The 11860-nt window shown below is 35.8% G+C and overlaps 1 protein-coding gene across 2 annotated transcripts in view; it reads left to right on the top strand.

Moving 5' to 3' along the window:
* The window catches only part of KATNBL1 (katanin regulatory subunit B1 like 1), a 17518-nt gene extending 6863 nt beyond the window's left edge, over positions 1-10655 (top strand). For both annotated transcript variants that reach the window (XM_085323308.1, XM_085323309.1), the window contains exons 2-10: positions 426-553; positions 2137-2177; positions 2580-2862; positions 4284-4402; positions 4589-4639; positions 4739-4828; positions 5428-5517; positions 5916-6009; positions 7635-10655. In XM_085323308.1, coding sequence (XP_085179434.1) covers positions 440-553; positions 2137-2177; positions 2580-2862; positions 4284-4402; positions 4589-4639; positions 4739-4828; positions 5428-5517; positions 5916-6009; positions 7635-7667 — 915 coding nt within the window. In that variant the 5' untranslated portion in view covers positions 426-439 and the 3' untranslated portion in view covers positions 7668-10655. The remainder of the gene's footprint in view (positions 1-425; positions 554-2136; positions 2178-2579; positions 2863-4283; positions 4403-4588; positions 4640-4738; positions 4829-5427; positions 5518-5915; positions 6010-7634) is intronic.
* The last annotated feature ends 1205 nt before the right edge of the window (positions 10656-11860 follow it).

Raw genomic sequence — 11860 nt, 5'->3', positions numbered from 1 at the left:
TTTTAGGGGGTCTTTTTACTTTTAGGGGGTCTTTTTACTTTTAGGGGGTCTTTTTACTTTTAGGGGGTCGTTGAAACTGGTAGGGTGAGATGTGGAGGAATGAATCTTTTCATAATTTATTTGCCATGCTCTTTACTTGAGAGTTCGGTTGTATGGTACATGCACCAAGCTTTTCTGAAAAAGATCTCTGCCTCTTGGGTTATTTTATTGTGGAACACTAAGTGTAAATCTTCAAATGCTCAACAGTGTGTTACTAATGATAAGCCCTCCAGCTGACATTAGCTAAATGGCCATATCTTGGATTATTTATATGACAGAACATTTGTGAATAGTTCCTCTATTCTAACTTTTTTTCCAACTGTATTTGAATAAACTTAACTAGATGTTTTAGAAAATAACTGAATACTATCTTTCCTTGAACATAGGGATTTGAGAGATTATGGCATCTGAAGCCCACAATGTTAGAAAACAAAAAGTGTTGCATATTGAGGGTCATTCCATTGATCTACCCAGAAAAAGAATCTCTTCTTTCACTAAAAAGATCATGAAGGAGGTAAGATTTTGTTTTAAAAAAAATAAATCTCTGATTAAACTGAAGCAAAGGCTTTAACAGAAGTTCATAGCTCTAAGCAGTCCAAAACAAGAAATACAGCATTCAGTGCAAAGAGTGTGCTTCAAATTTAGATGAGTATTAGAATTTTAGCTTATGCACAGCTTACACTGATATAATACATATTTTCCATTATATAATTACTGTATGTGCTTATTACATGCATCCTGTCTTCCACATGAGCAGTAGGTAGTGATGTGGTTTTACTTATGCCTACTTTTCTGCCATCTGGCCAAGAACTGGTTCAGAGCATCAGAAAAGCTTCTCTTGCCAAGAGAGCTGTGTGGCACAGCAAGTGAGGGGTGGGATAGGTGAAATACATGTATTGAAATGGACCTGTCATCCTGTTGCCACACAGGCTGATCTATTGTATTGTCTGGTAACCCAAGTACTTTCACTGGGATCTTGCCAGCSAAAACCACTTTCTCTTAACTTAGTGGAGTCCTTCAGCCAGCAACCTACAATGTTGGCAGATGGAGTATGGAGGAAGTACTAGGGGGAAGTACTAGAGAGATAAATTTAATGCAAGATCACTTCAGATAGTGGTGAAGATACCAAGGACCTTGATGTCTGTGTGTGTATTGAAACTACATATTAAAAACCACATGATTTTCTATGAGTCAGTCTTATAGAAAGATTCTGGCATCATCAATTTGTTGTCAGACAGCTTAAATGTTACCGTAGTATAAATTTCCAAATTGAATTGCTTGCAGTATATTAATGTATTACCTACTTATATGAAAATAAGCTTATTTCTTCAGCATCTCAGTGCTTTTTAAAAATGTTTGCTTACTAGGTCAAAAAAGACCAGAATTTCAATTTCTCATCATCATTACATGAAGCTGTAAAACATTGAAGATTATAAGACAATTACTTTTTATAAATCTTCAGATTGTTTGCTTAATTTTCAAAGGTTTTGCTAATATGTGCAACACAGCCTTAAGTGATGTTTGTGATTCCTCTTGATTATTTCTATTCTATGCAATGTAATTGGTATCAGAATAGTAATGTTTCATGTGGATGAATTCAGGATAATTAAGCTGCTGCTGTATACATCAAGGGATGTTTTCAGTTGCATTKGTGCAGGGGGGATTTCTTCCCTGTTTTTATCTTTTCTAGTAGTGGCCTCTGTAGTAGTAGCAGTTAATTGTGTGAGACAATACTGAAATTTGATAAAAAAGCTATAATAATTTTTTCCATATTAGTTTTCAGTTATCTAATAAATCAAGAATCTGTTTCTGATGTCAGTCTTACCTCTTGCCAGAGATACCACAAGTCTGTAGATGATGATTCTTCAAGGACAGCTGTGGCAGAGCTAGCTCCATCTATTTGTACCTGTGAAACACCTGTATGTTATGAGAAGTTTAATGCAGCTGGGCTTCAGTTGCAGAATTGGAGGAATGGGTGGGAGGGGATCTGTAGCAAGCATAGTCCATGAAAGAAGACTTTTTATGTTAAGAAACTATGGAATTGTTTGAGGCTTTCTAGTAATATAGCTCTTTTCTTTCCCTTTTCCTCTCTCCCAGGGTAAGAAATCTCCAAAAAAGTTGGCTTTATATGCAAACAGGTAGGAGAGCTTTGCTGTTTAGAGCCTGGGATTTAGGGGAAAGGGAGGGAGGAAGAAACAGCTAAAACTACTTAACAGCATACAAACCACACAAATAGATACGGAATTATCACTCTCTTCCATTTGGATCTTTTTTACTAATAATACTTTGTTCTTGTGTCCACTGTTGCAATAATGACTGTATTAATGAAAGCAAAAGAAGGGTATGGACTGTAGCTCGTTTTTGATACCTTCATGACATTTGTGTTACTTCGTTGTGGGAGATAGGAAGGGGAGATGTGGCAGCACTTGTTTTTAAATAATCTGCATGTTTAATATTGAACTCATATTTTTCCTTAATAACATAAAGTGCATATTTTTGTTTAGAATGGCCTCTACTAAAATACTGCTTTATTTTTGCAGAATAACAGTTGGAAAAACAGTGACCAGTACCCCCTCTCTCTTCAAAGTAGTATATTGCAAAAGAAGAGTTCACTGTTGTGCTCCAAAGCCTTGTTATAGAAAGAAGCAGTTCCCTAAAGTTGGGGGCTGTGACATGGCAAATAAAGAAAATGAACTGGCTTGCGCAGGGAATATGCCAGCAAAGCTACATAATGACAGTCGTTCACACTTGCTAAATTCTAGTGATTCTGGCTCATCCCAAACAGAAGGCCCATCATCCAAATATAGTGGATTTTTTTCAGAGGTAAGCAAGAGTTTTATGTCGAACAGAAGGTTTTTTTTTTTTTTTTAAAAAAAAAATAGATTGGGTTGTGCGGTTAGTTGTAGAAGCCTTTGAAGAGGTTTAATTTTTCTAACATACAGGTTGACTCAGGACTAGTGATTTACAGTTCTTAGTTGTCAGTTTACTGTGGCTCATTGGCTTACAGTAGTTCTACTTCTGTTCCTGTTCTTGTGTCAGCACAGAAATTCAGATCCAGCAGCCTAGTCTGAGTTAAAATTAAACCAGCACCAAAAAGGAAGATTGTTTTGACCTGATCAGGTTTCATGATTTGGTATGTGGTGCAGCTACATATGTGCTTGTAAAAGTGTTAGCATATGGGTGAGAATAAGCTGGTGGGGTAGGACAGGACTCTTCCCAATAGCAATATTGACCAATAGTGTGTACTAAACTAAACGATTTTATAAGACTGTACTTCTTGGTAAAATTATTTGATGAAGCTCAGTGAATGCTTGCTGTGCTTCTGCAACTGGCTAAAAGATCAGATATTTAAATGAGTCTCATGACAGTCAGGGTTATCTGAAGCCCCTTAATGCTAAGGTTTTCCCTCCTCTCATCACAGATGCTCCTCACCTAACCAGTGAGGCCTGACAGTGTTTAAGGCAAGGGATGGCAAAGAGCATGAGCTCTGAGACTATTGCCATGCTGTCTCTTCATGGTACAATACCTTATAGTGCTATGAGAGCTGCCATGAAAAGAGAATGCCAAGAGCCCCRTGGGGTGGAGGTACAAATGTGTGGTGTCATTGCACTCCATTGAATTTGATCGCTTCCAGGCAGGAGTAAAGGAATAGCTAGAATGAAGAGGTTGCAGAAAGGAGAAGGGTAAAAGAATGAGCTACAGGCAAGATTTTTGTTTTTTCCACCTGAGAAGCTAGGGATCAGTAACACAGATAACTCTATTAAGAGTTTGAGAGAGATAGGTAGTAATGTTCCTTTCAGTCCAAGATATGTTTTAAAATACCTAAACTTTAGTCCAAGGATAAGATTTTCCAGAAATTATCCTGAATGTTGACAGAAAAGCTTAATATATGCAGTGCCTTGTGTCTGAATTGTTGAAGCTCTCAAAATTACTAAGTGTTCAAGTAAATGCCTATCAAAGTTGGTGAGAATTATAAGATGGCACTTGTGAATGCTCTGTTTAATTAGAGTTTGTTTTAGATTGCCTCTGTTTACGGTACCTACAGTCACCTTTTGGGTAAAGTAGTCTTAATCTATTTTTACCGCTTTCTAAGGGAAATATTTTAGTTAAATTCTAAACAACTCAGCATCTGTATAGAAAAATATATTTTTATATACTAAGTTATATTACAGCAGCTTACTATGCCATTGCTGGCTGTTTAACTTGCAGTAAACTTTTTTTGTATTCTCAAAAACACTATGCAGGTTTCTCAGGACCATGAAACTATGGCTCAAGTTCTTTTCAGTAGGAATCTGAGGCTGAATGTAGCTTTAACCTTTTGGAGAAGGAGAAGTATAAGCGAACTGGTAGCCTACTTAGTGAGGTAAACTGAGCATCTCTCTTATTTTCTTCTAAATTGGTGTAGCAATCCCAGATATGCTACAATATTGTAGGGGTTCCTTAACTTTTGTAACTTAACTGTAATTATCTGTTCTTTAAATGATAATGGAAGTGTATAGGTCAGCCTGTGCTCTGCTAGTAACACTTATGTCATCCTTAATATTCCTAGGATACAGGATCTGGGAGTAGTAGTAGACTGCCTTCCTGTACTTACAAACAGGTAAAAACAAAACTAAATGGAGGGGTGTGGGAATCTAATATACCCACACTGAAGTTCGGGCACTTTCTGAAACTATTATTATTATTGTTATTTTTTAAGTTTACAGGAAGAAAAACCATATATTTCAGTTGGCTGCTGTGTAGATCTTCTGCCTTTAGTTAAGTCACTGCTTAAAAGCAAATATGAAGAGTAAGTATCACTTTCAGATGTTTTCAAAATAATACTACTTCCTGGCTGTGCACTGCCCTTCAATTTAAAGGTGTTTAGTCTCCCCCTTGGCCTTTTTTTCCTGACTCTGGATTTCTTAGAGAACACCTTCCTGAAGGAGCTTTCCTGCAAACCTTCCATTTCTGAATGGAACTTCACAGGTGTTCAGTGATGCAAAATCTAAATTTCTTCTGCAAGGTTAGGGAGCAGGGAACTAGCTTTGCCCTTATGCAGATGTATTCCTACTAAATAAAATAGGAAAAACATGACCAAGGTGTTTACGTGCTTTGCAATGTAAAATCAAGACAAATTTTCTTGGGCAAAATATATGAAGAATTCCTACTTTTTTAAACAAAAGCATAAGTTTACTACTTTGAAATTAAAAACATATGCAAGAACCTAAACTTGGATTCTTGATTTTTCTAAATCTTCCAGATTAGAAAATAGATTGCTTTCTAAGTTACTTGCTAGTTCTAACAATTTAGCTGACCTATGGATCCATTAAAAAAAAAAAACTCTATTTGGCAGATGTTTTATCAAAGGGAGGAGAAACATGTAATATGTAAAATATATTGTTACAGATATGTGATAGTTGGTTTAAACTGGCTCCAAGCTGTCATTAAAAGATGGTGGTCAGAACTATCTGCACATACAGAAAAGGCGGAGGATGGGTGAGTATAGTATTGGCATACATTAGAATGTTTCTGTAGTTTATTCAGTCTCAATCTGTATGAATGTGGATCATCTGCATGTCTCATCTGCAAAAATTGATGCTTATAATYTGAAAGTAAATGTTTAACAAGATTTCCAGTTATCAAGAAGCAGTGGTGCTTGTGTGTGTGTTCTTGGGAGGTTTTTTGTTTTAATATGAAGTTTCAACAAATGCGGAACAGAGGGTCAAATTAGGGACAAGTTATAGGTGATACAAATTTTGTAGAAGTTAGGTCTAAATTTCTCTGATCTTTGTTGCAAGACTAAAGGCTGTATGCAGTACTAAACATTTGTGTTTGATAGTCTACTAAAACATAATGCACTTGTTTTGAAATTTGTTATATTCATTCTCTTTCAGAAATATTCCTGTTTTAAAACAACAATTAAGTGGATTATGGGAACAGGAGAATCATCTTACTCTGGTTCCAGGATATACTGGTAATATAGCTAAGGTAATCCAGTTCCAGTTGTTGTACTCAATAATCAACATAGCTGTATCATTTCTAGTATTCTTCTAATTTGATGTTATTTATTTCCTACTATTGAAGGATAGATGCAACTTCTAGAATGTTTTCACTAATGCTTAAGTAACTTTACAGAATCTGGGGTCGATGCTTCGTGATAACAGTGATGTTTTCCAGAGAAAATCTCCTGAATAAAATAGCTAGTAATAGTAATGCTTAGTAAATGATGAGTTTATGGAGAGCAGAAGGGCACCTCTGTTTGAGGTGAATATTTTGCTTGCCTTTCTCTGTTTACATGCTATGGTATCAAGCAATAGGCTGGTGGTTTTTTTGTAAAGGTATGATTTGCTGCTCACAATACTTACCTCTAGAAAAAAGAGCTTTCTGAGGTTGGACTCCAAAGCGTTACACTGAGTGAAAAACCTCTTCCCTGGAGGGATCTGTTGAAGATAGGCAGTGAGAAAGGAGATGAAGGCGCCGAAAGCGGACATTTGGGTTGTTAATGCAGGATTAGAGTGAATGGGGCAGAAGGAGACACTGTTAGACTGGAAGACTAACACTTCTTTTACCTACCTAAGAGCCTCTCATAGTAGCTTGGATTTTGGAGCATCAGTAATGGAGATTACCTCAGTTTTTATGTTAGAAATTGCACAATGATACTGATGTGGATCAAGGGGGCTTTTATCATAGACTTACCACAGATGTCCATTTTTGAGTGTTAGATTTGATCCTGTATCTTGATCTCTCTAAGATAACATGGGAGATATCAGTGCAACAAAACGCAGTGCTGCCCTAATCCACAGAAAGCACCAAGCAAAGAACCTAGAGATACCACATTCTTTTATTACCACCACAGGAGCTTTGTGGGATCTTAACTGTACAGCACAGTGCCAAATTTTATAGTTGCAGCAACTAAAAATACTTGTTTCTCTTCCATTTGGGACTGTTGTGCATCTGTGATTTGAACTTTGGCCTCCTTACAAGGATACTTAGAAACTCCTCGCGGAGTTTCAGGCAACAAGGATGCAGAACTGAGTTCTAATTCACAAATGGTAGAACAGTGGCATCTGCAGTATAGACTGCTCAGGTCTTCTGGTAGGTCAACATAGAGAACAACTGACTGGCTATAACTAGGATTCAAGTTCCCTTTCTAGTCTTTTTCCTACTTTTTAAGAAATGCCAGGACAGACAGTGACCAAAGCTACCTAACCAGATTAGGAGCAGAAGGCTTGAGGAGTAGTGCTCGGATGTTGGCTGGGGGAGGGGGAATATCACTATCAATAAATATGCTTCAAAAATGTCATTGCATGATAATACTCTTTCTTCTGCCATCGGAATGTATATAAGGAGCAGAAGAACAAACTAAACTTAAACTTATGGTTGAGAAAATTAATCCCAGTATGCTTGCAGGTTTTTGAGCGTAAAAAGTGCTATTGAAAATATTAAATTAAAAATTAAATTAAAATAATCTTGAACTAGTGGATAGCCTATACTGACATTTGACCTGAACGTTATTCTTGTATTAAGATTTAAATTGATTACCCTGACTCAAGCGTACAATTCATGTTGCAGCCGTAAGTATTGATAAACACTTTCTCCTTTCTTTCTTTTAGGATGTAAATGCTTATTTATTACAACTACACTGACGTGACAGAAATGTGTGCTTATGTGGTGAAATAATTCCCTAAAATATCCCTGAAATATGTACTATTTCTGAAAGCCTTTTGAGAAATGTTGGCAGAAGAGAACGGAACTGTCAAGGTGTTTAATGAAACCACTAACAAAATCCTAACAATCTACTTCACATTGAAGTGGAAAAATGTCTAGTAGGAGCAGCTTTTACTTCAGTGAGGTGAAAGTGCACTATGAAAACTGTATGCTTTTGCTGCATTTGGGATTTGTTCAGTTACTAGGTAAAGTCATTTAAATGCTACTGTCTTTTACTGCAACATTGTGTAAAAGAAGACTGACTGTGCTGTTGTGAAGACAAGATGGCAGAAGCAGTTATAAGGAATCAGCAAGACCAATCAGCATTAAAAGCTTTTAAATCTTTCTTTCACAAGAGAACTCAAAGATGCACAACTATTTTTCAATTATGTTTAAAAAAGTTGGAAATATTCAATTACTATTGTTTTAATCAAATTATTAAAGACATTTTGTTTGCACTATTGAGAAACTATACAGCAAAGATGCCTTAATTACTAGTGTTTCAGAAAGCCAATGTATTAAGATGCAAGTAGCTATACTGTTCACAGATTAAGAAGTGATGAAAAACTGCTACAAAATCAGGGTTTCATTTTGTATAGAATTGTTTATGAAATGTTGCACATTACAATCACATATGAGAACTAGTATAAAAAAAACTCAAGCTTCAATAAGCAGTTATTGCAAATGTCAGCAGAATGGTGGATTTGTCTGACGTGTTTTTTTTATATTGTATGTGGATTTCTAACACAGTAATCTTCAGTTCTGTATCATTTAAACTACATGCAAATAAGTAAATACATTAAATATATCCACTGTTCTTTCTCTTTAAGTTCATAAAAACAATTGATAGAACAATCCCCTCCCTACTACTTTTTATCATAGCTATTTATATCTGTTTATGAAATGTTTACAGCCAGATGAGGCCATGTTGTTCAATCTCGCCCTTTATATACTACCTCCTTTAAGAAACTGACAAACAGCTTTTGCAGAATAGTCAAGTTTTGTCCTGATTAGTGGTGGCAAATTCACACTACCTTAAATCTAAATGGAACATGACGAAAGCATTGGAGACATAGCTATAAACATTTTTTATTATCATATGCTATTTTAATTTAAAAGCTGTAGCTTAAGTGTGAGGGAGTTTGGAGTTTATCAGTTTGCTATTACCTTTTCTATTTTGTGATTAGAAAATGCTTTTCCAATTAAAATCTTATGAAGTGCCAGCTGCTCACTCAAAACATAAATATATGTGCACAGCATGTATCATCAAATAACCTACTTCCTAAAAAAAATAAGTACTTAAAAGGGTTATTTTCATGCCTAGTGTTGAGCATATACACTTTCTTGCAGTGCTAGACAGGTGAAAGGTCTCTTGGTAGCCTCAAGCAGTTTTTGCTTAAAACAGATGAAATTAATGAATTTTAAAATCATGTAGTGGTCAGCAGCTTTAGGCCTCCTGTTGTTTCAATTTGAATTTATTTTACATATCATTATTAATGACTTCTGAAGGCTAACGAGAAATCTGTCATCAGAACTTGGTGCTTTTGGTTATGTGAATATTTCTTAAACCACCAAAGGTTTTGCACTTCCCAGGGCAGTCAGCTAAAGGAAAAAGCATTTGAGACATCCCAAATCTGACAATTTTGTGGGACGATCTTTTAAGATATAAGGACAGCCAAATTCTCTTATCTCTGGAAGTGTGTTATATGCCAGTAAAGGTATTTCACACTGTAAAGAGTTTGAGATGGAACTTCTTGTGTTACAAGATGTTGTTAAGTGAAAATTTAAAGGAACTATGGTATAAAGATGTTCTTACATTATTCTACTATTCTGTGGTGCATTTAAATATAAAAAATAAAAAGGCTGGCTTCACAATTTGGCTAGCAATTGCTGGAGCTGTTGATTACCCTCAAGGAAAATACTGTAAAGGTCATGGAAACTTGTAGATCTTGATTTTTCTTGGTTTGTATAGACAAAATGAAGAAATTCATGGCCATATATTTGGATAATATAAGAAGTAATCATTGTAATTGATTTTTTCCTTTTTTTTTAAAAAAAAGGAATATCTAGTATTCCAGAAGCCAGTTTGACTATAGAAAAACTAATAGGCTTATAATGGATTCTGCATGTGGCCATGGATTTATCTCCAAATTAGAACTAAGGATGGCACTTTTGTACTAGCAGCAAGGTAAGGTTGACTTGAGGATCTCTATTGATAAATACCTAATAAAATTATGCATTATTTTTACTGCCAAAAGTTGTATTTCAACAGCATCAATAAGAATATAATATGGAAAACATTGTCGTTAGTGTCTGTGCCTTATTTTAAAGTAATTTTTACTATTTTAAGGCAGCTATTAGACTAAGTACAATATTCTGACACTCATAGGAACAGAATTCTGAACACAACATTATCAAGTGTTTTTTTTAATCATGATTTTTCAAGAACTTCTTAAAAGCTATTCAGGTTGAATTTAAGGTTCAGCTCATGTACTGTTTCTCATAAATGGCTAGGAATCAATTTTGCTTTAGTAGAATGTATGTTGTCTGCTCAAAGGTGATATGAGTAAGAAGAAAATCTTAAGCTATGTAAGTCTGAATTCCATGGATTTGTCTCACAATCTAAATCATTTTTACATTCATCAACAGTTTGTATCTAAATGCTAATCTTTGTCTGCAGTGATCATTTCTGAAAAATGCTGCCCCTAGTAAGTACCAAAATATTGGAGCAGAATTGACTACTTGTTTCCAGCGGAGCAAGACATTGTGATTCCCTTCAAAGTTCTTGAAGGGTTTTGGGGAAGATGATGTCCTTTACCTCTTGATTATGTCAGGCCTTCTTGAAACCCTCCTCTCCTATGCAAATTACTAATGAGAAAATGAATTTTAATTGCATGTTCTTGGTTGATGCAGAAGCCTTTATGTACTTGAGGATAGACACCTATGCAGAGCTGTTCTTCATGCTACATGATATGAAATTCATGTCTCTGGAAAAACAGTGTCATGCCTTAGAACATCTTTCAGTGTTGTGTTCCCCGAGAGCACTTGAGGTGATCTTGATAGAGGTGTTCTCACTGGAAGTGCAAGCTGGGATTTGCCCATCCTCTAAACTGAAGTTAAAGAGGCCCTCTGGCAAGATGCCTTTTTCTGCAGTGCTGAAGGAATCAATAACCTGTTTCTGTATGAGTTATTGTTTAGGTATTGCTGATAGCTTGTTGAAAAGCAGAGACTGAAAAGGCTACCTCATTAATTAGCTGGGTACAAAGATGCCAGCATGCCCTGATGATAACATATAACTCTATTTAGAAGGAGTTAGGCCTGTTTATTAATAAAGAATACTCATTAGCGGTACAGTGGAGCAGTTTATCACAGGTAGGTATTACAGTTCCAGGCTACTTAATAGCTTGTACAAATAATTACTGATATTAAAATTAGCATCATCCTTCCAGGAGCTTATCTTCAGRAGTGAGTCACAATTAAATTAATCTTTCCCTTCATACGGGCTGCTTTACTGTTCGTTAGAGACTGCAGTATTATTAATTGGGAAGCAGGAGTGATGGGAGAACGGGAAAGGACAAGAATTAAGTATTTGTACCCTAGAATTTAGTGGCATCAGCCCCATTGCTTTATCTCAGTATCCTAAAGTAAATCTGCATATTCTTCTGCTAATCTGAAGTGGGCAATTTTGGAGTTACAGGTATTTAAAAGTATTTTGTTGAAGATGTGACTTTTAAAGATTGATGCTACAATGTTGAGTCATGGGGTGTTTYGGTTTTTTTGAAGGATTAGGCAGTTTGTGTGTAGTAAACAGACAAGATACTTCTGAGTTTCATTTTGGAGTTTGGAGTTGCTTTCCCTAATTCATCTTCTCAGATTTTCTATTATATTAGAAAACTGGATGTCTGTCTTACCGTGGAGATTAGGAGCTATATTTTGTGCCTAGTTTTCTGGTACAAAATAATCACTGTGTACAAAAACTGAAGGCAAGCAGTTGATAACTGCAAATTACACTATCAGTGTGAAGTTACTCTGATTTACAATGTGAATTCTTAGTTTATGAAAGAAACTGGCTATTGTGTGAGGAACTCTGGCCTGATGCTGCATTAGAGGTGGGAGGGAATTATTTTCAAGG

The sequence above is a fragment of the Rhea americana genome, unplaced genomic scaffold, assembly GCF_003343005.1.
Source record: "Rhea americana isolate MKP2758 unplaced genomic scaffold, rheAme1 scaffold_84, whole genome shotgun sequence".
Taxonomy (NCBI): domain Eukaryota; kingdom Metazoa; phylum Chordata; class Aves; order Rheiformes; family Rheidae; genus Rhea; species Rhea americana.
Note: the sequence above shows the minus strand (reverse complement) of the source record. Positions and strands in the feature narration are given on the sequence as shown.